The sequence below is a fragment of the Lygodium microphyllum genome, chromosome 17 (genome assembly GCF_053477565.2).
Source record: "Lygodium microphyllum isolate KBCC chromosome 17, Lygodium_microphyllum_v1.1.10, whole genome shotgun sequence".
In the NCBI taxonomy this organism is placed as follows: domain Eukaryota; kingdom Viridiplantae; phylum Streptophyta; class Polypodiopsida; order Schizaeales; family Lygodiaceae; genus Lygodium; species Lygodium microphyllum.
In genome coordinates this window covers 38,408,172-38,435,867 of record NC_141151.1, presented here as the reverse complement: position 1 = coordinate 38,435,867, position 27,696 = coordinate 38,408,172, and the positions used below count along the sequence as shown (strand labels likewise).

The window sequence follows — 27,696 nt, the reverse complement described above, 5'->3', positions numbered from 1 at the left end:
AACTATCAATGGCATCCATGAAAACACACAAATATCCATTAAAAAACCAGCTAAATACCATTGAAAACCGATGATCATACATTGAAAATCAACACTCCAATGATCATGATTTGATGCAAATATACAGTTTCAACGCTCTAGTGAAAACTGTACCCATTTGTATATCAACTACAATGACTAGTACACTAAATAGTGACCTCTTGGCAAACATAGTGTTAGCCAACAGTACCTTGGATGCATGTTGAATACGCCCAAGATCCACTATATATGAAAGTTGTCCATCACTAGAGGAGTGAAAGTGCTACTTCCCCCTTGAGCATCAGGCAATGCTCTAGACCTTCTAAGCTCTGCTAAGCCTCATTGAGCTGTGTAAACTCCTACTGAAAGGCTTCTAGGTAAGGCAACAACAATTAAGAGTGGTCTACCAAGTCACCTTTGTCCATTCACTCGGTATCCATTGGTGAATAATTTTGAAATTTCACGGAGTACCTCCTAGAAACTTTACCTCTAATCTTCCTTATCTTCAACTTGCTACCTATTGGGATAGTCTCTTGCAGTGTGCCCCTTCAATTCACATACAAAGCATTAATTTGCAACCATTAACTCCTTGGATTGTGCAAGTGATTTCCAAGTGTTTCCTTGCTATTTTTGCCTCTTCTCAGCCCTAGTTTAAGAATTGTCCCTATTTTTAACCTTTGAAAACTTCTCGGATGGCTCCTCATCATCATCTTGGAAACCCGAATCCTTTCGTGCAGCAAAACATTGGTTGTACTTTCCGTCTCTATGAGTTGTGACATGCTAATCACGATGGTCTTTATGCGAAAATCCCTCATTCCTTTAGACAGCCCACAACAGTACTTCTCAATTTGCTCATAATAGGGGAGAGCACAATAAGAAGTAATAGGCAGCAATGCATCCCAAAACTTCTTATTTTTGCATTGCGATGCATTCGACTTATTCCTAGCAGTCATAATATCCACTTCAAAGGTGATTGATAGAAGCGCACATTTGCTTAAATTGGGTCCATGTTGATGGTTCTCTACCTTGCATTAGAAGTGCGGACCACCAATGGCCGCCTTTTGAATCTTAGAGGATTTGGTAAAGTTGCCTCTCGAGAAAGTTGCATCAAACTATTGAATCAAAGTCAAGGCTTTTAATCTATCTTGCGCACCACTAAGGACCTCAAACTTCACCCCTTTACCACCCTCATCATAGCCTTTTGCTGGCCCTTTTGGAGTCAAGTTATCATAAATTGGCAACTGCAAAAAGGATGCATTGGCTGTATTTCCATTATACCTAGCACCATACACAGCATTTCCATCATAACGATGCTACCATACATGGGGTTTTGCATTCCACTTGCCATATCTGGATACATTGGGCCCTGCATTCCATGCAGTGTTTGTTGCATACCAAAAAGAGTTGTATTTTAAATCCCCACATGTGGTCTTTGACCAACCATAGCATGGAATATCGTACCACCACCAAAGTACTTGGGTGCCCTACACTTGCATATATGCCTTGCTAAGTTGCTATCCAAAATCCATTGGATTGGCACTACAAAGATGGCCTTACATTTGCATGTCTTGCCCCACCGACGATAGTTGCTTTTGCTCATTGACAACATTGGGAGCAACTTGATACAGTTCTAGCATTTCCTTTCATACATCCTATTGTCCCAAAGCTCTAGAGGATGACTTCCTCTTTTTGCCCTTGCTATCCTTGTTTGAAGGATTCAAAAACCGAGTAAATTGAGGATCCTTTGCCAATTGTACAAACATATAAGTTATTGTCCTCAATCGATCTTTGAACAGGTCATTAAATTCTTCACGCTCTTGCTAGTCATTAGCATCATTTAGCATAGCTGGCCTTGCATTTTGGTCTACACCAACATTTTCAGCTTGTTGCCCATATTGCATGCCCATTCAAAGATTAAGCGTTGCATTTCCTCTATTATTTCGTGTACTTTCCAAGGTGAAGCATCTTCATGACTTGAATCCAAATTATTGTTTGTATGATAACATGCTTGCTGTAAATGCACTCGGCTGATCACAATTTCACCAATATGCAACTTCACTAACTTGCACGCAAGTGCCTCGAGCGCACCTGCTGAAGGGAATTGATGTATCCTAGCAATGGAACGATACACCCAACCTTCCTTCTTAGCAAAGGTGGTGATAACCTAACTTAACTCAAATCACAACAAGCATGAATACATAAATTTGAAAATACACACTTTACCACTTAATCTTGGACAGCCGACACACGATTAGCCCCAACAATTGGTGCCCCTTGCAATATTTCTTTAATTGTATTGCTCTAATTTGAAGTACAAAGAGATATAGACTCATCCCTCTTCAAATGACATATTCAATACAATGGGTTGTCATAAGTGTCCAGCACTTCTTGAGTACAATTTGCCCCTTGATAGTATAATAGTCTGAATAGAGATTAGGACACATGCAGGCCACAATAATTTGAAAATGGGCTACCCCCTAGTTCAGGTGCAAATATCTTGCCTTGAGCTACTACTTCAAGTTCTAAGTCTTGAATCATTGGGCACGAATCCCAAGTTGGCCGTGTAAACCCTTGTTTCCCTATAAATTAGGGTTTCCGCAACAATTTTTGCAATTGCTCTTCACCGACTTGGAGTTGGCTAAGAACTATTGAGAAATGATTGGTAGACACGAGATTTCTTTGTTGAAAGGTGTATCTTTTGATTAATAGCTCTAATGGCAATTCTCATGATGCTAAAATAGCTTCAAAAGGGGGATTTTACACCCCAATGCAAGTCCCAAGCCCTCCTCTTCTGGTGCCGCCTCTCGTTGAGGTGGAGAAGGAAGCTTGCTGCCCTTGTCGTATCACGCTGCGCGACCAATTATCGCCTCTCCCAGAGCTCATCCAACAATTCCTCCCTCAGCTTCCGAATGCTAAAATAACCCTTAGCCAGCCCCCAAACAGCCCTCCTCCAATTTTCATAGGAAGTTTTGTCAAATTGCATCTTGTTTTGACACTTGGCACCTTTCCAAAAGTAATTTCCAGTTTTAATTATTCGATTTTTAAATTTTAATTTTTGAAAATTAATTTACTAACCAATTGACCTTATCCAACAACTAGCTAGTACCCATTCACATTATTTGTGCTAACCCCCACTGGACATTTAATTGTCCCACACATTAATTGGCCTAGGACTAGCATTAATTAAATAATAAATGCCTAATCCCAACACATTAATGGCCTAGACCCAAACAGATACTAGACAATACAAGTACATGTACAACATAACATTGTATAACTTTTGCCTATGTCATCCATTGATCACTTGGGCCAGTAAGGTATTCACAATCACTTAACTAACTTTGCACTTCACATGTGCACCTCACATGTATACAACTTAATAATGCCAAAGCTAAGCATTGAAAATATATGTCCTCGTGATGTCTGCTCAATCTTTAAATGGCTCCACCATACACTACACAGCTTTGGATTAGCTTTGCGAATAGGCCAAACAACATGATAAGGACTATTCCTTCTCTAATGAGCAATCTCTAGTGATGGATGATTCCAGTCTCCGAACAACCTCACCTTGCCCATAGTCCCAAAAGGTATTACTTCCAAGACGAAGAGATGTAATTGTTGTCGAAAGCCTAAGTACAACATCATTGAATGTCGTAAGCGCATTACTTTAAAGAAGAAGTCCAAGCTGGCAACTACCAACCACCAATTTGTCACAAGGACGTGAAATTTTGAGATGCTTTAGTCTTGCTGATAACATTTGATTAAATTATTAATCAAATGTCCAAGGTTCTTTAAGCACATGTGATGCACATGGCATATATTCAATAGTAACAAGCCAAGGACCCTGAGGATAAGTTATGTCCCTTGGGTTCTGTTGGTCAGTTGATATCAGATTGGACCCTAGGGCAATGGTTTGGCTAATAAGTATCAGTGGTGACACTAGGGACTAGCATCAATTAATTAATTAATGCCATTCTAAGGGTCAACAAAGGTTAGGAACCACTCCACGTTGCAAATGGCCTAACCAAATTAATTATGGATGGGCACATTTAATTTTGGGCAGGGTCAAAAAGGCTGAAATTAATTTTCAAGATTATTTAATTCTTAAAACTAATTAAATGGCTAGATAATGTTGAAAAATGGATTAAGAAGGTTGCCACTTGGCAAAATTCCTCATACAAACTAAGAAAACGTTTCAGGGCTAGGTCTCAACCATTTGGTAAGTTTACAGCTTGGAGGAGAGAGAGAGCACGCTATTGGTCCATTTTCTCATCAGAGAACAACAATTTGTTGTAGAAGACAGCAATTTGCTGTAGAAGACAGCCATTTGGGGAACCTCAACATACCAAGGACAGTAAGAAGTCACCTTCCAAAGGCAAGCAACAACATTGTTGATCAGGTGACAGCATTTTGGAGGTGGCTGACAATAGCTGACTACATTAAATGTAGGCTAGAGTATGAGATAGGTAAAATTTAGGGTTTTCTCACAAAGAAAATCAAATCTCTCTCTCATCTTGGCTTTCTCTCACCTTCTCCAACCCATTCTCAAGAGATCTCCGCATTTCTCAGTCATTTTGAGCTGATTTCTGCCAAATTTGATGGACAATAGAGAAATATTTGATGTAAAACCTAAGTATCTGCAGAAATTAGGATTAGACAGCCACCTCAAGACCTGTGTCAATTGGTAAAGGTATTGTATACCAAATTCAGCACCTAAAATTTGTGTAATTATCAGGGAATTCAGATGCCAGCCCATTCATTGTAATTTGGGGTAGTATTTGGTCAGTTTTTGCAGCTTCCATTCATGCAAGTATTGGGTGAAAAATCAAGGGACAATTGGCCCAAATTGATTGCTAGTTGTTGCTACAGCAAAGAGGCTTTTGAAACAGCAAAGGAGATTGTAAATCTCAGCTTGTACTTATTCCATTAGCAATCAAGTTAAAGAAACACCGAAAGGGGCGCCAATTTTGGGGCCAACAGGGTGTCCAATGTCCAAGATTATCAAGTAATTTGTGCATTTTAAGTTATGTTTATTTGTTGATTATTATAATTAAGTGCTTAATCAAGGAATTACCATTCTTTCCAAGAAGGAAGGCTGGTTTCATGGTTCCATTTCCGGGATATCACTCAATTCTTTGATTTGGTGGGCCCAAGGCACTTGATTGTAAAAGCCAAAGCTTTGTGGTAGTACTGATTTTTACTCTCAGCTGAGAAATTACAGCAATATATCTTCATACAGTGAGATGCAATCAAGTAGTGATGATGCCTCTCAATATGAACATTCACATGGAATGAAGGAAATGCAATGCCTAACCTTCGACAAGGCTCAAACCATGAACAACAAGCTGAAAATGTTGCTATTGGGTAAGATGCAGGGCCTTCAAGGCATAAGGAGGCCGATAACTAGTAAAGTGAAGAGGAATTTGATGACCTGTTTAAAAATTAGATGAGGACAGCAGCAAATCTCTTTGCTGAATTGGCAAAAGATCCTCGGTTTACCCATTTTTTGAATGCTCCGAAGAAGGACAGCAAGGTACACTAAAGGTAATGCCAAAGCCTTCATTTGAAGCTCCCAAAGATGCTAATGAAGCAAAACAGTTGGTACCTATGGGGCAAGAAATGCAAATGCAAGGCCGTCATGGAAGTGTCAATCCAATGGATTTTGGATAGTCGGACATGCATGCTATGATGGGGCAACCAGGATATTTTGGTGGAAGCACAATTTTTCATGCTATGGTTGGAAAGGGATCGCATACAAGAATATATGGCACAAATCCATATGGAATGTAGCAACCAATCCATGGTGTGCAAGGCCCGATGTATTCGGGTATGGTTGGAAATATGCAAAACCCTATGTATGGTAACGTTGGCTTGATGCCTGGGACACAAAGTAACATGTTTGGTAATGCATTTGCACTCCCAAATGCTTATGGGGCTCAAGGAATGAGTGTTGGTCGTGCAAATGCTCCGTTTGGTGTTGGTTTTCATGTAAATTCAATGAATGCACCCTTTTTGCAGCAACAAGTGTACAATAACTTGACACCCAAAGGGGCAACAAAAGACTATGATGAGGGTGGAAAAGCAATGAAGTTTGAGTCCTTCAGTAATTCATCGAGTCCTCGAAGATTCGAAAGGCAGCCACTTTCTTGAAAGGAAATGCATTGAAGTGGTGGTCCACTATTTTTATACAAGATAGAGCATTGTCAACATGAGTATAATTCAAGCAAATGTTTGCATCAAATTGGTTGACAAGTACCTTTGGGATGGACATCATGACAACTTGCAATAAGATGGATGCTAAGGAATGTAAGAATTTGGAGCAATGTTTTGGGATGCATTGTTGCCTCTAACTTCTTATCACCCCCTACCCCTTCATGAGCAAGTGGAAAATATGTTTATGGACTACCCAAAGGAATTAGGGATTTTTGCATTAAATCCACTGTGTCTAGCATATCTTAGCTCATAGAGACTATTACTACAGCCGATGCTTTGCTGCATGGAAAGGATTTTGGCTTTCTAGAAAGTGGAGAGAAGCCAAATAAAAAGTTGTTTAAGACTGAGAAAATGGGCAGATCTAAAAATCAGCTTGAAAAGAGACCAAAACAACAAGAAAAAGGGCTCAAAAACATTGCCACAACATAGGGAATTGATGACTGCAAATAAATATTTTATTTGTGAACAGGAGGGTAACATTGCAAGGGATTGTCCCAATAGGCAACAAGCTGGAAAATCAGAAAATCAGGGAGATTCTAGAGGAAAGAAACCCAAAATATCAATAGGATTGGTGCTCAATGTTGCTAGTGATCAACCCAATGATGATGCTACTGAGTTGTGCAAAGCATGGGGCAAAATTAGGGATCATCATGCATTGATTTTCTTTGATAATTGTGCACGAGCCAACTTCATCTCTATAGACATAGTGGCCCGTCAGAGAGAATGAGATGGGATCCATAGGGCAAGTTGAAATGGCATGTAAAGGCCATACAAAGCCCATTACACCACTCATTAGAAAGCTTCACTTGCATATACAAGGATATGTGGACAACGAAGTCTTCTTCATTGCTCCACTTGAGGGTTGTGATGTATTGCTTGTATGCCATGGTGTCACCGTATGCATGCAGTGATTGACTCTCATTCAAAAAAGATCACTATTCAGCATAAGGGAAAGACACTTACACTTGATGTAAAGTTGAAAGGTGAATCTATCCCTGTTGTATCTACAGCTGTCATTTCTAAAGTAATGAAAAATGTATGTTGATTGCTTCTCTTAGTCACTTCCAAGGTAGTTACTGTCTAAAAGGCCAAAAGATCATGGCATAGACCTTATCCCTAGAAGCAGCCTGCCTAATAAGCCATCTTATAGAGTTAATGCAGCCCAATAGGAGATTATGAGTCAGGTGAATGAGTTGTCAGAAAAAGAATGATTCAACCCAACTCATCTCCTTTTTGTTCTCCAGTATTTTTTGTACAAAAAAATGATGATTCATGGCATATGTGCATTGATAATCGTGCTCTAAATAAAATCACAATAAAGAATCACTTGCCAATTCCTCGAATCGACAATGTTATGGATAGATTGCAAGGGGCAATTATATTTAGCTGTATAGACTGAAAAGTGGGTATCATCAAATACGCATTCAACTGGAAGATATGCCTAAGATAGCTTTCAGGATATCTTTTGGGTTGTATGAGTTTCTTGTTATGCCTTATGGACTTACGAATGCTCCTACCACTTTTAATAGAATGATGAATCACATCTTCAAGCCATGTAGAGGATTTGTGTGAGCACTTTCTTTGATGATATGATTGTCTATTCAAAGAATGAGACAAAGCATGAGCATAGACTGGTTATCAATGATAAGAAAAGTGAATTCTTTTTGCATGAAATCCACTTTTTGGGACACATTGTATCTGCTAATGGTATTCGCATTGACCCTGTAAAAGTCGAGACAATACGATTATGGCCACCTTTAAGTAATGTGCATGAGATCCATAGCTTCTTGGGTTTATGTTCTTACTATAGAAAGTATATACACAGGTTTACTAAAATTACATCTCCATTGCATGCTTTGCAAAAGAAGAATGTGCCATTTAGACAAATAGTAGTGGAAATTTCAACATTTGAAAAGTTGAAGAAAAATATAACTTCAAATTCTATGCTTGTGTTGCTCAATCTAAGGAAGTCATTCATAGTTCAATGTGATGCATATGGTAATAGCATTGGAATTGTTCTTATGGACAAACAAGTTGTGGCTTATGAGAGCCAATTTCTCCACTATGCAAAAAAGAATTTGCAAGTCTATGAGAAAGAGCTCTTGCTTATAATTCATGCACTGCCTACATGGAAACACTATTTGCTAAGGGGTCAATTTTACAATGCAAATAGACCATCAAACTTTGAGGTACTTTTAGACAAAATTGTCAAAGAAGCATATGAGATGGGCAAATTTTCTCTCTATGTTTCATTTTCATATTGTACATATCGATGGTAAAAAGAATGTTGTGGCTCATGCACTATCACGTAAGCCACAAATTTCAGCCATCAACATAGTTTATCGCACCTGATTTGGATGCCATTAAAGAGCAATATGTTATTGATTCAAACTTTCCTAATGTTTATGATCAACTTTGCAATGACCAGATGCATGAGCACTGTGTGCTAAGAGATGGATTTCTATTAATGCATGGACGACTGTGTGTCACAAAGCACTTAAGGCCTAGAGTTATCACTGAAAGTCATGCTACTCTGTATGCAGGACACAGAGGTATTGATGCCATGGTTAAGGCAGTGGAGCATTTCTTTTATTGGCCAGCTTTGAGACATGATGTAGAACAGTTTGTCAAGATATACATCATATGTCAAAAGGTAAAACCCTCAGATGACCAATTTATTTTTGGAAGGGGTTGTTTGAGAATATGGGTACCACGCTAAAATTCTCATCATCCTTTCATTTGCAAATAAATGGTCTATCTGAGAGAGGAAATTCCACAATGATAGATCTTTTGAGGTGCTATGTTTTAAACCATAAGACACAGTGGGAGCAGTATTTGCCCTTGGTTAAGTTTGCTTACAACAACACAGTGTATAGTTCCACTGGAAAAGCTCCATTTTAGGTGGTTAAGGATAGCAAGAAGGTACCACCTATCTTGCAAACTAAGGATAAGATCTTTGAGACTAACCATTCTGTGGAAAACTTGGACACAGCCTATGCAAAGATAAAGTATGCACTTCATAGATCACAAGAAAAGCAAAAGCGAATAGTTAATCATCATAGACGTGCTTTGCAGTTTACAAATGGCAATTATATATTGCTGCATTTTGAAAGAACAAGGTTGAAAAAGATGAAAGGAAGAGAAAAGACTATATCCAAAGTTGAGTATGAGATACTATGGGCCCTTCAAGATATTGGAGAAGATCAATGATGTTGCATATCGGTTGAAACTATCTCCACATTGGCAGATACACAATGCCTTCATGTCGAGTTTATTAAGGCCCTTTCATGGTGATGTGCTAGAGGATATATCTGCTGAAATTCGGCCTTAGGTTGAGGAGCTGGATGAGATTTTGGTACCCAAGCAGATTTTGGCACATAAGGAAAGAAAGGTCAAAGGTAAAGTTTCCAAAAGATACTTGGTGAAATTTTAAAATTATTCACCAATGGATGCCAAATGGATAAAAGAGGATGACTTGGCAAACCACCCTCAATTGTTGCAGCTTTACCTAGATGACTTTCAATTAGAGCCGACTCAAGCTCGGTCAAGTTCGATAGAGCAAGGGTCCGGAGTATTGCCTAATGCTCAAGGGGGAGGTAGCACTTCCACTTCGCCAGTTGTGAACAACTCTCGTATGTAGTGGATCTCGGATGTATTTAGTATGCATCCAAAATATTGTGCTGACAGTATGTTGGCCATGGCGTCACTTCTTACTATACGTCACTCTAAGATATATGCAGATGAGTATGAGTTTCACCCGAGCACTGGAACTATAGTTTTGCATCAACTTATGATCAATTTGGCATGAATTTTGCCTCAATTTTGAGACAAAAATTTTAATCAGTTTGAGAACCGTTTATGGTCACTTTTGGAATCAGTTTGAGAACTATTTGTGGTCACTTTAGGATCAGTTTTCCATCCTTTTTTGCATTGATTGTGATCAATTTAGGGTCACATTTGCAGCAACTTGTGATCAGTTTTCATATCAGCAAGTGATCAATTTGTGATTAAATTATACTGAGTTTTCAATGGTTTACAGTTTCCATGGACAACATGTTAGTAAATGCCATTGATAGTTTCAGCCATGGTTTATGCTGAATTGATGCTTTTCTATGGTTGATAGTCAGAACAATTGAGAAACATGAGTTATGGATGCATCCAATGAGTTTCTAGCAACAATTCAAGATTGATTTTCACTTTTATGTTATGTATATGCTAGCTAGAAACTTTCGACAAGTTTGGGGCATGTAGCATGGTTAAACAACAGTGCGCAATGTTATGACTATGATGCCTTATGGAAATTCCAGTGCAGTATGCTTTTCCTTTGGCACAATGCAACGCAATCGAGGACAATTGCAAGGATTTCAAGGGGGAGGTCTGTCACGAGGATGTGAAATTTTGAGATGCTTTAATCTTGCTAATAACATTTGATTAAGTCAAAATCAAACGTGCAAAGTTATTAAGCGTATGGCATATATTCCATAGTAACAAGCCAAGGACCCTAAGGATGCAATGGGTATCAAAGGCAAAAGTTATAATAAGTTATGCCGACTAGGTTCTGTTGGTCAATTGGTATCTGATTGAACCCTAAGGCAATGGTTTGGCCAATAAGTGCCGGTAGTGACATTAGAGACTAGCATTAATTAATTAATTAATATCAATCTAAGGGTCAAGAGAGATTGGAGACCACCCAAGTTGCAATGGCCTAGCCAATTTAATTATGGATGGACACATTTTGGCAACATCAAAAGGACTAAAAACTAATTTTCAACGTTATTTAATTTTGAAAATTAATTGAATGGTTGGATAATGATGAAAAATGGGTTTAGAAGATTGCAACTTGGCAAAAATGTCCATGCAAATTGGAAAAACGTTTTTGGGGGCTAGGTCTCAACCATTCAGTCAGTTTATAACTTGGGGGAGAGAAAGAGAGAGAGATAGAGGACATTGCTGGTCCATTTTCTAATCAGAGAACAGCATTTTGCTGCAAAAAGGCAGCCATCTAGGGGCCTTAGCAAGCAGGGGACAGCAAGAAGTCACCTTCTAGGGGCTGGAAATAGAATCATTGAAATTGTGCAAATTTTTCAAGATTTGCACTGAAGAGTTGGGGGTATTATGATTTTCGCATCCAACACGCATCCTAAGGTGCAATGACAGTTCTATGGCTGATTCTGCACTTAATGCTATTGAAAAGCAGCATACATGGTACTTTGACAATGGAGCATCCAAGCACATCACTTCATTGAAGTGTTTATTTGCATCTATGCATTCAGCCCCTACACAAAAGAGAGTTACATGTGCAAATAACTATAGTTATGATGTCTATGGCATTGGTTCAGTCTTAATTACTACTACAAATGGAGCAAACTTTGTGCTTTTAGGTGTATTCTTTGTGCCTAGAATTACAAGGAATCTGAATTTTGGGTTTTCTCGCAAAGAAAATCAAATTTCTCTCTCATCTTGGCTTTCTCTCACCTTCTACTCTTTCTCAAGAGATCTCAACATTTCTCAATCATTTTGAGCAAATCTCAGCCGCATTTAGTGGATAGCAAAGAAATCTCTATTGTAAACCCTAAATTTTTGCACAAAATTAGGGTTTGACAGCTACCTCAAGACTCATGCCAATTGATAAAGGCATTGTATACTGAATTTAGCACCTGAAATTTCTGTAATTGTTAGGAAATTCAAAGGCCAATCCATTCATTGTAATTCAGGGCAGCATTTGGCCAATTGGACATTCCATTCGTGCAAATCCTGGGTGAAAAATCAAGGGGCAATTGGCTTGAATTGATTGCTGATTATTGCTACAGCAAAGAGGCTTTTGGAACAACAAAGGAGATTGTAAATCAAGGGGCAATCAACCCGAATTGGTTGTTGATTGTTGCTACAACAAAGAGGCTTTTGGAACAACAAAGGAGATTGTAAATCTCAGCTTGTACTCATTCCATTACAATCAAGTTAAAGAAATACCAAAAGGAGCGCTAGTTTTGGGGCTAAGAAGGTGTCCAATGTCCGAGATTATTATAATTTGTGCATTTAAAGTTATGCTCATTTGCTGATTGCTGGAATTAAGTGCTTAATGAAGGAATTACCACCCTTTCCAAGAAGGAAGGCTTGTTTTAAATTAGACCATCAGCTTCACTCAAAATATGGATTACACATTCTTCATGTAGTGTCAATATCATCTTTCTCTTCATGAGTCGTCGTCATTTTCTAACACTACTCCTAATTGATATTTTAATAGTAGTGCTGTGAAAAAGATCATGGAGACACCGCTAGAGTTTGCATTGAGAAAACACGGAGTGTACGACTACAACAAAAGCACAACCAGACAAACACACACACAAAAAGTAAAACTCAAACCCTAAATGCAAAACTCAAAACTCAAACACAAACAGAAGAAGGGATAGAAAGAACACAACTCTGAAGTGAATACATGTTGTAAATGAATGTAAGAGTATACAGTGTGCCCAAGGGCAGAGCAATGTATCGAAGAGTAATGTCCACCGAAGTTAGATCCCAAGTCTATGACCACCACTCCGAGTGTAGGATGAAGAGGATGCTGCAAACGCAAGTGTCAAGAGGCCCTGAAGCACCAAACGTAAGCAAGACAAGTGTAAAAGAGGGTTGTTAGCTATCACCTGATATGGAGGAAGTTGTTACCTGATGTAAGAACTATCATCTGATATGGAGGACATCAAACAAAGCAACAAAAGGTCCTTGATGAGGGAGATGGACTACCAGCTATCACCTACACACTAGAGGTGCAAACGTATAAGATAAATGATGGTGGAGATGCTGGCGATGAAAAATAGGGTCAAACGCAGCAAAGGGAAGGGTGGCAGACAATGGGCAACAACCAAGAGAAAGGCGCCAAGGCACTACAAGGGCTGATGGAGAGAGAGTGGTAGCAGTCGCGAAGGCTGAATGGCCACATGGTAGAAGACTGATGGCTAAAAGCTCCACTAAAAAACCTGCACAAAAGGGAATGAGGCTGAATGGGGGCAATCTGTCTATTTAAATATGAGAATGAATCCTACCAAATTAGGGTTTCATTGAACTCTCTTGAACCATGCCTTGTTTTAGGATTTTCACTAAATTAAGCTTGTTTTCGGGCTGTTTAAGTGGCTAATCAGCATAGAATGCATTTCTTATCTCAACACCCCCTCTCACGCCCAAAATAGAGTGAGAAAGGAAGGCCGGCCCATTTTGCCCAAGGCATCCCACCTCAAAGTAACCAAGGAATCGGACAAAGCATACACAGTGCCTACCTAGTGGCCTACCAAGACTATAGAGGCAATGGTTATCTTATCGAGGGAGTTCAAGTAGTCATCCCAGAGAGGACAAGGCATTGGATAAGTATGCACGTCAGGTGCCCAATGGCCTACCAAGCCCTACAAAGGCGGATGGAACTACAATGAACTTTAAATTTTGTGTTGTTTTGGTGTTTTTTTTAAAATTAAAGTGAGAGATGGTTTGCAGTCGATTGAGAAGAAGACGGGAAAATGAGAAGGGGTGGTTAGGTCCAACCCATTACAAAACAAACAAGCTATCCATCCACCCAAGGATGTCAATGACAAGGGAACGCTAAGGAATGAATAGTGGTGTAGCAGACAAACCACCGAGGAAAATAACTTGGGATCCAGTATACTACATGTTGTGAAATGCTCATGCAGCAGGTGCCACTTGGACAGTGTCCCTCTTGGGAAAATTGTTCACTTGTCCAAGTGCCCTAGTACAAAGATTATGAAATCATATAATGCAAAAGAGTGAAGGTACAACGGGGGAGAGAGGGGGGGAAGGCCGATGTCGAAGACAAGTGCAAAACCTGTAAAATAACAAGAGGAGTAGAAACCCCCTCTCAACCTTGAAGGGCAATGCCGAAGAAGAAAGAGGAGCTAAATGTTGGTCTTCATGTGGTGCCAAGAAACATGATGAGAAGAAGCATCCCAACGAAGAGCTAGGTAGAAGTCACCGCCATGATAGCATCAAGAGAGATGTTGTACAATTTGCCCCAAGAAGGAAAGCCCCCATGCTAGTAGAAGAGCAAAACACCTAGGAAGATGAAACCATGAAGAAAATGGTACACATCCCATGTCTCCAATCCAAGTAGGCTTAGACAAACCTGCATGTTAGCCATGCACTGAAAACAAATTCTGCAAAAGAAAACAATATCTGCAAACATAGAGGTCAGTAGTGAGATGCTCTAAAAACAAAACTAAAATGAAAAATGAACGGAATAAACAAGTGCACTAATGCAAATGTATATGTGTGTGTAAATGCAATGAAAGACATAGGAATGAAAGGCTAAGTGTGGGGCCACAGTTGCATGCAGTGAGGTGGGGAGATAATCCTAAATGAAGGCAAATGTGATGTGGATACATAAAGTGCAATAGGATTGGTGCTAACAGACCAATCAGTCAACCCCTCAAGAGTAGAGAAGGATGGCCATTGAGGCTGTCTGTGTGCCACATATCCAGTAACCATGGGGGCTGAAGTAGCAGATGGGGCAACAATAAGAGGCATAGCCCCACTAGACTATGTAGTCGTAGTAGTCTGCTATGATTTTCAAGGTGGTAAACCTTGGGCCTTGGTACGACACTCCTCGTCTACATGGCGTGTTCCTTTGGTTCCATCAAAGGAAGTGGTGTTACCCTTGGTTTGGCTTGCCATCGCATCTTGCGAGTTTTTGCTACTAGTGGTTTTTGCTCCTGAGAAGAGGCAACCAATCCTCGCCCCTTTGAATAGATGTGAGTGGAGGACTTCTTGTGGACTTGATCATGCAGCCTCGCATAACACAAAAATTGACACTCAAACTCATAGAAGATCAACAATCTAGGCAGTGAGATAATGTGCTAGATAAAATGAAAGTATTTGTCGTGCAACTTGTTCAAGAAAAATGTCACTTGATTGTCAAATGCCAATATTCGGCCAATTTGACTTTCAAATCATCCCCTTCCTTAATGGAAAACTCCAGGAGCTCAAAGTCGATGTTGATATGCCGAGTACGATCTGTGGCCGCATAACCGTCGATGAGATGACTCCAACCTTCCGATGCAAGAGGGAAGTGTTGTAACTGAGAGTGAAACTCAAGAAGCAAATCCTACATCACCTTGGCATTGGCTATGGCATTGTGAGCTTGCCATTAACAGATATAATCAAGGTGGCTAAGTGAGGGTCAAGGCTTAAGACCAACAACGAGGTCCCAAAGACCCCGAGACTCAAGCACTTGTTGCATATAGTTCAACCAAGTAGTAAAATTCAACCCGTTTAAATGAGTATTATCCATGAGAGCATTATTGGCCGGGGCAAAAGGAGTGATAGTACTCAGATAAGGTGGATAGGGTGGATACGGTGGGGCCCCGTGGGGGTAAGGAGTACACTTGGGAATGGGTCCCAGAGTGCCCACTAGGCATACGAGAAGTGTGCACAATGGATCCAAATGTTTACATGGGATGGCTAGGCATGGGCATTGTTGCTGCATGAGTACCCCATGGTGGAGGGATAGGAACACAGAGCAAAGAATGGAAAGCCCTATGGAGGAGTGACCCATGGAAAGTGTGATGACGCACCATAAGCAAAAGATGGAAATCCCTGCATCTGAGAGGTCATGGTGTCTGTGTGTGTGTGTGTAGCTGGGGGTAGTGAGGGCGATGCCCATCACAGACATCCTAATGAAAAAAGAAGTGCCTACATGAGGAAAGGTAGATGGAACTATGTTAAAGGGTGGCATTCCCTCTAACGAAACCCCATAGTGTGGAGTGGCTTGTAGGAAAGAGTAGGTGACAATGTTAAGAGATGGGATGTCCCCTAAAGAGGCATCGTAATGTGAAATGGTAGTAAAGTGTGAATATGGAAAGAGTAGGTGATAGTGTTAAGAGATGAGATGCCCCCTAACGAGACACTGTAATGTGAAGTAGTAGGGAAGTATGAATATGGAATAGAAAATGAGAATGTGCTAGGAGCGAAGATAGAAGGTCCAACTCCCAGTGTGGTAGAGGGGAATGTGGAATGTAAGCCGAGGTTTTGAAATGAAGGTGATATGGCTTCAAGAGAAGAGGATGGGATGAAAGGGAGAGAAGAAGAGTAATTGACTTGCTCAGATGAAACAAAAGATATAGGTATACCTGAGGACAAATACCTACTTCTTAAGCCCCCTCTATTAAGATTTACATACATTTAACCATCCGGATCTTGCACACCAAAAGGCAAAATAAGAGAGGGTTTTGATTTGAACGACTCAAAAGGGTTGTACAAACCTAACACAAGGCTTAGCCAAGATGATGAAGATGGATCGCCAATCATCCCAAATGTCCTATTGCCTCCATGATCAAAAAGGTGACCAACCTCACCAACCAGTCCGCAAGGAGTAGCAAAATTGGAAGGAATGTCTTCTGCTCCATACTTGTTGCGTAGGTACTCCTCAAACTCATCCTCTGTAAGATTAATGAAATCTCGAATATCTAACATAGCTGTAAACATAGAAGGTAATAGTGAGGGTAAATGTGGAGTGTCCTCTTTCTCATCGAGTCCATAATGTCTCCTCAAGGCCTTCAATGATGGAGAAGTCTAATAAGACATCATGGGGTCACACGAAGAATGTGTTTGTGACATTGTGATTCAGTTATGAATCATATTGTGTGCCTCGTGCAAAGACTAGCACTTCACAATATCCGCAGGATAGTCTTCATAAGAGCACCAACTCTGATACCATGTGAAGAAGACTATGGAGGCATCGCTAGGGTTTGCACTAAGGAAACACAGAGTGTATGACCACGACAAAAGCACAATGAGACAAACACAGACACAAAAAGCAAGACTCAAATCCTAAACGCAAAACTTTAAAAAACACATAAACTCAAAACTCAAACACAAATAGAAGAAGGGATAGAAAAAACACAATTCTAAAGTGAATGAACGTTATAAATGAATGTAAGAGTATACAGTGTGCCCAAGGGTAGAGCAGTGTGTCGGAGAGTGACATCCACCAAAGACGGATCCCAAGTCTGTGACCACCAGTCGGAGTGTAGGATGAAGAGGATGCTGCAAACACAAGTGTCAAGAGGACCTAGAGCACCAAATGCAAGCAGAACACATGTGAAAGAGGGCTATCAGCTGATGCCTAATGTGGAGGAAGCAATCACCTAATGTGGAGGACACCAAACGCAACCATAGAATATCGCCTGATGAGGGAGATGGGCTGCCAACTATCGTCTACACATTGGAAGTGCAAACACAGAAGATAGATGATGGTGGAGAAGCTAGCAATGAGAAATGGGGTCAAATGCAGCAAAAGGAAGAGCGCCAAATAGTGGGCGATAGCTAGGAGGAAGGCGCTCGGGCATTGCAAGGGGTAATGGAGAGAGAGCCACATGGTAGAAGTCTGATGGCTGAAAGCTCCACTAAAGAGTGAGAACCTGCACAGAAAGGAATGAGGCTGAATTGGGCAGCCTGTCTGTTTATAGATGAGGATGGACCCTCCCAAATTAGGGTTTCACTGAACTGTCTCGAACTACGCCCCGTTTTAGGGTTTTCATTAAATTAAGTTGTTTCGGGGCTATTTGAGTGGTAATCAGCATAGAATGCATTTCTTAGCTCAATAGATGCTTCTAGGGACATCAAATCATGTAGGCAACTATTTCACTCTACCTATCACAAGGGCATAGTTACATGTGTCAATAATGTCTCCTATGATATGAAAGGCATTGATCACATGCAAGTCATCACAATCTAGTTATCCCATTATTGTGGTTTACTACCCTTTTGAGTGTCCGAAGGCCAATTTCAAATATTAGGGGCTTAATGCATGCAAGATGAATAACCTTGGGTTTGAGCTCCCAAGGACACATGGTTTGCAAGGAGCACTCCCAGCACTGTCACACCTCCAGAATCTAGTTGCCAAACAAGTGTGCACCCTATTGGATGTGTGCCTAAATCAATAGGACCCCTCGAGTGCATAAGTGCAGAATGGGAGTGAAAAGACAGTGTGCATGGGTCAACACAAGGTGGAATAAGACGAGAAGAGGGTAGGATAGGTGGGTTTCAAAGATGAGATGGCACACCAAAATCAAACTCATTAGAAGAAACTTGCAAATCTGAGAAGTTACTTGTCCTACTAGCTCTAAAAGTTAAAACCTCCAATGCCTTGTTGACAATATTTAACATGTTGTTCAAGTCTCTTTCAAACAGCTTGAAGTGGCATTTAGCTAAATGTTCGAGATAATTTCCCTTAAAACTATTGAGGTTCACCATCATCTACAGCTATATATTGAGGAATCACACTGTTTGCAGCCTATAAAGATACTCCATGTTATTGTAGGGCTAGGGATTCAAAAATAAAAGACTCGTATGTCCCAAGGGATTGTAGAATTCCACACTTGGAACTTGAACTTCGTTTGCTTTTGCGATCCTGGTGAGGGTCACACATTGACTGGTTGCTGCAGCAGTGCAGCTAGACTGTCGTTCATGATGACATGGAGGGCCATTTTCTAGCTTCCCATCCTTGTATTGTCCCAGTCCTGTCCCCATGTTAGAGCCTCCTCTCATGGTGATAGGGGACGGCAATTCCTATCCCTGTCCTGTGTCACTATGCTATTTCCATTGCCCTTTGGGTCAATTTGTCTCTATTTCATTTCAGCTTGTGATTGTGTTTATCGATTCTACTGGATTCTATGAACATTATGGATGTATAATTGCTGTGAATAAGCCACGAGAGCAGAGACAAACGCCCTCTCACTTTTCACATTTAACCATTAACTTTTGTGTGACCATGGAAAAGTCAGAACAGCATCATGGCAGCAGTCGCCCTAGCGCATTTTCCCGCATGGGAGACAGTGACTACTGCATTCTAACCATAGCTTGCTATGTGTGGTTGTAGGAAGGCTGATAGAGTTGCTTCACACTGACCATTCTATGTTTGAGATACCTTTTTGCTGCCAACCACAGGCCTTGGTGCCTTGTTAACAGTATTTAATCTGCCGTCCAGGCCCCTTCAGAAATGGCTTTTAGCTGAATGTTTGGAAAACAAATTCTCCTGAAATTAGGATTGCAATTACACATGGCTTTCAACCACGTAAGAATTTTCTGATGTAGGTGATTGCAAACAAGCTAACCATGAGCCAGGAGTCAACTAAATTTTTAAAACCTCGCAAAGTTTTAGAATTGGTTTAGGAAGCTGACACTTGCATGCTTATCAAGTCAGTCAATATCAATTTTTATGGGCCAGCTATATCAAATAATTGAATGCTGTATGATAAGTTGCCTTGGATGAAAAGTTAAGGAGGACAAATAGGTTTTTTTAATGTGCTACTAGGAAATGATAGTGTTAGAACATCCTGCAAAGCAGCCTCATTGGTAATGGAAATGAGCAATTTGAAGATAAGGTGCACTCTCAGGTACAAACATTTTAATCCTAACCTGTTGGTAAACCATGTGAAGGATGGTGGATGAACAAGAGCCAGCAGTGTGCTCCCCATCACAGCATGTGGAAGGAAAATATTTGCTTTTTGGATAATCTGAAATGCTCTAGTGGTAAATGCCTGAGTATGCTGCAACAGGTAAACCATGCCTGAATCACAAGAACATCCCATACACATTAATGGCAACTAAGTACTTTACAAGTCAAAAACTTTTTTATGCAATTAATGTTCTTTACATTTAAAAAGAAATCACAAACATTGAAAAAACTGCAGCACAGTGACAAATGTATTATGAATTTGTTCTCTGAACTGGATAGTTGCAAGAAAAACAGAATTGCCTCATATTAGGGGCTTGCAATGTTAGCTATAACTTCAAAGTACAAAAAGAAAACGTTTCAAGATATTTTATACTAAGACAAGGAACCAATGCTAGTTCCGAGCTAATGAAAGCTCAAGATCACTTGGATAAAGTTTCAAGAAAATACTTGGTAAACTTTCAATATTATTCACCAATGGATGCTAAGTGGATGAAAGAGAGTGGCTTAATAGCCCACTCTCAGTTGTTGTAGCTTTACCTTTAAGCTTTTCAGTTAGAGCCAACTTTAGATTGGACTCAGTTAGGTTTAGCAAAGCAAGGGTTCAGAGCACTGCCTCATGTTCAAGAGAAAGGTAGCACTTCCACTCCTCCAATGATGGAAAACTCTCATGTATAGTGGACCTTGGATATATTCAGCATGCATCCAAGGTATTGTGCTCACAATATGTCTACCATAAGGTTACTATTCAATGTACTAGCCATTGTAATTTGGTATACAGATTGGTATGCTCTTCATTGCAACTCTAAAACTATACATTTGCATTAGTATAGATCAGTTTGCATCAGTGTATGATCATCAAAAATTGATTATTAGTTGTTCGTTCAGTGGATGATGATCAACTGTCAATGGTATTCAATTGGTTTTATGGACAACAATGTCTTTTATGAATATCATTGATAGTTCGGCCATGGTTTATGCTTATTTTCAGCTTTACTATGGCTGTTTGGCCATAACAAATGAGATATGTTAATCAGAGATACATTCATTCTATTGGTTTCTAGCATAAGTTTTGAATTCTTTGTGAGTTTTGTGTTATAATTATGCTAGTTGTAAATTTTCAACAAGTGTTTGGCATTAGCAAGGTTGAGCAATAGCAGCTAATGTTGTTTTGACTATGATGTCTTTTGGAAAATCCCAATGCAATATACTTTGCTTTGACACATTGTAGTGCAATCGAGGACGATTGCAAGGATTTCAAGAGGGAGGTCTATCACGAGGACATGAAATTTTGATGTTTTGCTTATTTTGATTAAAGAGTCGATCAAATGTGCAAATGTGACTTGCACATGTGAGGTGCAGGTTAGTTATTTCACAATGTGGTGCCAGAGCCAAAAGTTATAACAAGTTATAGTTGACAAGTACTAGGTGGTCCCTAATTTGGCCTAGAAAATTTAACTAGCCATAATTGTTAGTGGTGACACTAGGGAGTTGGCATAAAATAATTAATTAATGCTAGTTTCAAAGCTAACGAGTGCTCAGGATTACTTGGGTGATAAATTTGCCTAGTCAATTTAATTGTTTGCTAGTCAAAAAAAAAATCGAGTCATAAATCATTATTAAATTAATTTTTAGAATCAATATCCTGAAAATTAATTAAATAATGTTGGATAATGCTAGAAATTGGATTTGAAAGACTGCCACTTGGCAAAACTTGCCCGTGCAAGTGAGGAAAGGTTGTTTGGAGGCAAAGAGAGAAGCAAGGAGACCATTTTGGAGTTGGAACAAGCTGGGAGGAGGCTATAACAACAAGTGCCAGCCATCAAGGAGCAGCTTCAGCCATCAGGAGCTGCCAAAAACCAAGTGATAGTAGCCAGAGAGTTCCAACAAGTAGGTGACAGCAATAGATTGTAGGTGACAGCATCTGGAGGGTCCCTGATAGTAGGCGACTATTGTTTAGGCTCTTATAGCAGGGCCTGGACAACCTCCTATTTGTTGTGTTTCATGTGCAAGAGGATTCTACAGGCCCGTGTCCTTTATGACGGCTGTTTTCCCCTACAGCACACCTGCATTTTCACCAAGATTCTCCAAATCAGCTCTATTCCAATCAGCATTTTGCATTTGGGCTGTTTCCTCTTTGTTGGGCGACACCTTTACAAGCTGGCTGGCCTATATTAGGCAGACAAATTTACTCTTGTTGCTGTGTTTTCTACTAGACAAACTCTCTCTTTGGCAAGGGGCCTCTTTCTTGGCTGGCCACTCATGTATTTCACCTTAACTCACCACCCACACGGTCCATCCTACCCACCAACCAATACCCCAACAATATTCCCAAAATCCCCATGACTCATCACTCAATATATACATTAACTCTTTCCCACTTGACCCAAAGGTCAAAGTCCATATAGGCCGTCTCATAGCCATCTGGTCTTCAAGGTTAGAACCCTTCCAATGTCTAAACTGGGAACCCTGCTAATGCCCCGTGGCTTCTCCCCATTTGGAAACCTTACAACATTTGGCACTTGAAACACATGTACGTAACTTGAGAGGTGGGCATTCAAGTGACTTGCAACACGCCCCCTTCAATGTCCACCTAAAAGTGAACTACTTGTTTGGTCCAACACCAAGTTGATGAAGATGTCTGTATCCTCGTTTCTAAAATCTTACCACTTGTACGTATTTTCTACTGTATTTGTATACTTGTTACAACTACTAGTTAGTTCATTCATGTTAGTGATGTTTGAAATATAGAGTCTAAGTCATTTATCCTTCAAATGTATAGATCAATGCAAGTTAGCTCAAACTCTTAGCTAGCATACTTAAAAGTGTGACCCATGAGAGAAACCTAGAGGAGAAGCAAATTTTCAAAGATGTCTACTTAGAGCTCAAGGAGATAGATCAGTAAATCTCTCACACTCTTGCACATCGGAGTATCATTGTTTGATCTCGTGCCTCTAGCAATGGAGCTTCTGCCTCAACATCAACATATATTTCCCATGGCAATGGTAGGGCCCTTAGGTGCTACACGACGTGTGGGAGTGGCTTGGGAAGCACTCCAAGTGACGCGCATGAGAACATATCTATCCTTACCTCCATTATAGAGCTTAAAGAGCCCCACTATGATGATGACGGCAATGTACTTAGCAAGGGCCAATTTTTTGAGAAGGACAATGACTCCTCAAATGGTAACAAGGATTCTTCAAGCTCTAATGCCAAGAGTTATATGAGTACTCAAAGCCTAGAGAATTGATCATACCATATGACATCATTGTACTTTGTTAATTGTAGTCTTGGGCCTTGGCTTTTATCTACCTTTTTGTATGAGATTGCCAATTTGGCCATAATATAGTTGTTGGTTTCATACTAAACTCTCATTTCAACTCTCTTTTGCACTTATTTTTGAGTAAAGTCTTTAAATGTTTGAAGAACTTTGTGTTTTTAGCCCAAACGTTAAGTATAGACTTTAAGTTATATGGAATAAAAATTTATTAGACATAGTATCAAACGTAGATCCAAGATTTATTGGTCCGATTAGTGCTGTAACCTTTGGCAATTGTGTTAGTCTGCTTCTCAAAGTTCTCCATTTCACATATTGAAGAGTGAAAGAGTACACATGTCTAACACCTTCCAGTCATTTTCTACCTATCTCTAGCCATTTACATTTCCTAGTCTTTAGGTGTTTCGAATGTGGCCAAGTTGGTTGTGGCCGTTGTTGTTTCAATTGCATACGACTATGGATTCTAGGCATGTTGTGGCTTTATCATTTGCCATCCTCATTTCACAAATTACAAAACCCACATGCTTCCTTTTGTACTAGATGGTAGCTTTCAACATAACTTACAAAACCACTTAATGCAAATCTGGTTTCAGCTTTGACATTCAGCAAAGCCTAAGAAATATGGCAAGTCCCAACAAAATCTCTTCTCAAGGGTCTTTGATAGCACTAGACAAAGCTGGGGCTTAAGGGTGCAAAACTAGGCAACAAGAAAAACTATATAGGAACTAAAGACATGAACACCAACAGCAGGTAGGGAAAGGGCCAATCCCCTTTTATTAGAATCATAGCCACATGGAACAAGGAACAGGAAACAGTAACAGGAACAAGGAACACGATTGGAACGCGGAGGCCCCATTCTAGGAACGAGAGGACGGGAATTTAAAAAATAGACAAAATTTAGGGTTTTTTAAATAATTCTACATTAAACAACCTGAAAAGTATTCAAAGACGCTCTAAAAGCACACTTTAGACATCATATTGCATGAAGTGTTTTAGATATATTAAGGTCAATCGATGCTGCAAATAAGACTTGAGTACATAATGCACACAACCAAAAAAGGTTAAAACTCTAGAGACTAAATATGGAGTTTGGACCAATGTGTTGAGCAATGTTTGAGTACTCAATAAACTATCAAAAAGATACATGCTACTAGACTCTAGTACATCAAAAAGAATACATCATACTCCACCCACCAAAAAACACCCCTGCCTTCCTCCCCTCCCCTCTCCAAAAAAAGAAAATGAAGAAGAGTTGTAACGGCCATTCCCAACATGGAACAAGAGGCTTGGAACATCCTACTAGACTCTAGTACATCAAAAAGAATACATCATAGATCATACTCCACCCACCAAAAAACATCCCTGCCTTCCTCCCCTCCCCTCTCCCAAAAAAAAAAAAAAGAAGAGTTGGAACGGCCATTCCCAACATGGAATGAGAGGCTTGGAACATTGTGGAACAGCTGACATATAATGTTTGGAACGGGAGACTTGGAACGTTCCAAGGGGTGGAACATTGTGGAACAGCTGACATGGAATGTTCCAGCCCAGTGGAACACGTTTCCTGTCCCTGACCATTAGGGAACAGCATTCCGGTGTTCCAACGCCGCATTCTGCCCACTCCATGTTGCTATGGTTGGAATCTCTTCCTTAGAGAAGAAGTCTAGATGCTTACACATGAACACAGGGAAACAACTTTGTGATTCTTCCTGGAAATGGACGACCACATTTGCAACCTACTTGATCTTCTATCCCTTCTAGGAGTCTAGATCTGAGATCATGCCTTAGATGAGGAAGTCATTGCATCCTTTTGCAAAACCTGGAAGGAAGCGGGAGAGCATTTCCATGGACTTAATTGTAACAAACCTGGAAGAGAGGTAGGAGAGTATCCCCATGGACTCAATTGTGAGGCTGCACGATGGTGTCGTGCCATTTGGTTAGACAGGCTGACAAATCTGGATAATGTAAATGCTTCCAGCTATAGCCAATTGAACATAATTTGACTACTACCAGTGGGTTGATGAAAAGGCCAGGATTATGATCTAGTGATTGGAATGTTAGCACCCACCCCCACATGACCTACTGTTTTTAATGTTCAGCCAATCTTTGACAACATGGAACATCCTTCAAGGACTCGTCGAATTTCCTAACTTACCACATCATACATGTCAACACACAAATTATGTATCCACTAAAGACAGCTGCGGAAAATCTCAGAAAGCTAGAAGAGGACATTATCCAAGTCTTCACCTGACGGTCAGCTGCACACCGAATAGCCCGCAGTGAAGCTTTTCGTCCCCAATCATGTTGGCTTGCCAGGGTAGAAGCAGAAGCATATCCTGATACGTAATAGCAGCCATGAATGAGTCAAGCTTATCCAAGCATGTAGTGATCCTAAAACAGGATTTGTCCAACGAGGAAGCATACGCACTCTGAATAGACAGACTGAATGTGGAACAAGGCTTGAACAGGCACATGGGAAGGTGATGCCTGCTGGGTAGAAGCATGGATTTGTTGTTCACGATTGATGATGATCCGGGTGCTCCTGTGCAAGGTGCTATTGCTGCTGCCATTTTGCAACGTCCTATGCTGCTACATGCCTATGGATCCTGGGATCGAGATGATATACTGTCTACGGCAGTAAGCCAACATCCCAGATCCATCATCGATCATTGAACCTCGCGGTCCAAGGAAAAGGAACCCGTTGAGGAGAAAAAGGAGCCAGAGATGCATGGAAAATGGGGCGAGAAGCCTGGTGAATGCACTGAAAGACCACCAGCGCGGGTAAGTCGTGCGTCGAAGAGCTTTGCCACTGTGGTTACAAACCGGTGATAAGGGCCCCTTATGATGATGCTTTGTGTAGAAATGCGTAATTCACTCTCTTACTTGATGGGGGAAAGGCTCTATTATAACTCATCAAGACCTTAGCCTTTAGGACATATTCTTTTCCACTCTTGCATCTCTGCATCTATTCTAGAATTGATGCTTCCTCCATTGTGGTTTGCTGCATTTGTGCATCCTTTCTAAAATTTATGCTTCTTACATTGCAATTTGATGTGACTTGCAAAACCTCCTTAGAATGTGAGCATTCAGGTTCCCTTTTCTATTCCATGTCACATTATAATGCCGATATAGGGACAATGTTGCATGCTGTACATATCTTGTTTCATTGATGTGTATATTGTGCACTGTTGCAAAATATAAAACTCCTTGAGATGTACTTATTCATATCCCCTTTCATATTTAAACTCATAGCATAATTTTAAACTATAATTTTTTAGCTCCAAACTCTTCCACCCTTGTATATTAAGAACCAACATAGGTAAAACCAAAATTTACAAGCATATGGAGCAATCATGAAAAGAATTATGTATGTCAATGAAGAGAATTGGAAAAAGCGAACCATAATGTTGACTTATTGAAGGAATTTGGAAAAGTGAACCAGAACATTATCTTAATGAAGAAATTTGGAAAAAAACAAACTGTAATATGAACTTCATTAAATGTCATTGGGATCTTACTTTTTAGTGAAAAGTACTACATTGAATTTTTTTAAGGTACACATTACTTTGCTTACACATGCATTACATTTTAGTGAAAATATGCGATCATTCAAGTATATCCTCCCCTCTATAAATTCAGTATGGCAATATATGTCAAGCAATTTGCATATTCACTTCATGGACATGGTACATGTGCCTATTTTATGGGCATGGCATGTAGTTAACATGCATCCAAAAACAATGTGATATTAGACACTTTCCTTCATTATAAACTTTCATAGTGGATGAATTCAAGAAAACCAACATATAGCTAAATAGAAGACCAATGTTCTACATCATCTTTGTACATTGAGTTTTTGACACAATTGTATTATGGTAGCTATTCATAGAGTACACATGAACCATAGCCACTTCCTTGTAACATGCCATGATGATAGGGCATGCAAAAATAGATGAAAGCATAATAGAATATGCATATTTAATTCTATGTTCCCATTATCTCATAGTTTAATGCTTCCTACAGAGTCACTTCCGATGTGCTATCCATATTTATGAGACATAGTTCTAGGTAAACATATATTGTTGATCAAATTCTCGGGGTTACCTTCTAAGCTATCAAAATAAGAAAGCACATTCACCATGAGGCAAGAGCATTGATGTATCTTGAAAACATTGAATGTGAAGTATATCTAGACTCTAAGATCAATATATTGTGCTTTATGTCACTATAGAAGGTGATAATGGACTTACAACATGAGTTTGTTTCTTTATTACAAAAGCTTAGCAACAGATTGATGAATATGTCTGACAACAAAAGGACATAAGACATGAAACTCAATAAACAGATCATGAGTCACAAGGGAATAGAAAATATTCACACTACTACTACTACATTGCAGCTCAGCCACCACCCCCTCTTTCCCATTCTCCTCACTCCTATGCAACATCAAAAACCTCATTAACTATGTTAGCACATGCATCAATATTGTGTTGTCCAACCCACAATCATGCGCCCTTGAGAGGACTTGAGGAAACCTAACACAAATGTCGAAGGTGTAGCCATGGTCATGGCTAGTTATAGAACCTTTGACATCGGCCATTAACTTTTTAGATGGCACACCTTTGTTCATACGACATTAATCAAAAGCCCAATAAAATTTGTATGAAGGCACAATCAGAAACTTATTGAAGCAATCAACCTCGACAAATGACGATTAGACCTCACAAAAGCATCA

At 39.9% G+C, this 27,696-nt stretch overlaps 1 protein-coding gene across 4 annotated transcripts in view; it reads right to left on the bottom strand.

Moving 5' to 3' along the window:
• The window catches only part of LOC148021793 (putative sodium/metabolite cotransporter BASS5, chloroplastic), a 47,730-nt gene extending 21,884 nt beyond the window's left edge, over positions 1–25,846 (bottom strand). Inside the window, exons 1-3 of one of the 4 annotated variants that reach the window (XR_015694406.1) lie at positions 25,390–25,846; positions 25,209–25,297; positions 19,648–19,778 (exon numbers count right to left, since the gene is read on the bottom strand). Coding sequence is in view for 2 of the 4 variants with exons in the window: in XM_087697308.1 (XP_087553434.1) it covers positions 19,648–19,778; positions 25,209–25,297; positions 25,390–25,531 (362 nt within the window). In the remaining 2 variants the exon portion in view is untranslated. Of the gene's footprint in view, positions 1–19,647; positions 19,799–25,208; positions 25,298–25,389 lie in introns of all 4 variants that reach the window. The other 3 variants (XR_015694407.1, XM_087697308.1, XM_087697309.1) reach the window with 3 other exon arrangements.
• Positions 25,847–27,696: the final 1,850 nt, after the last annotated feature.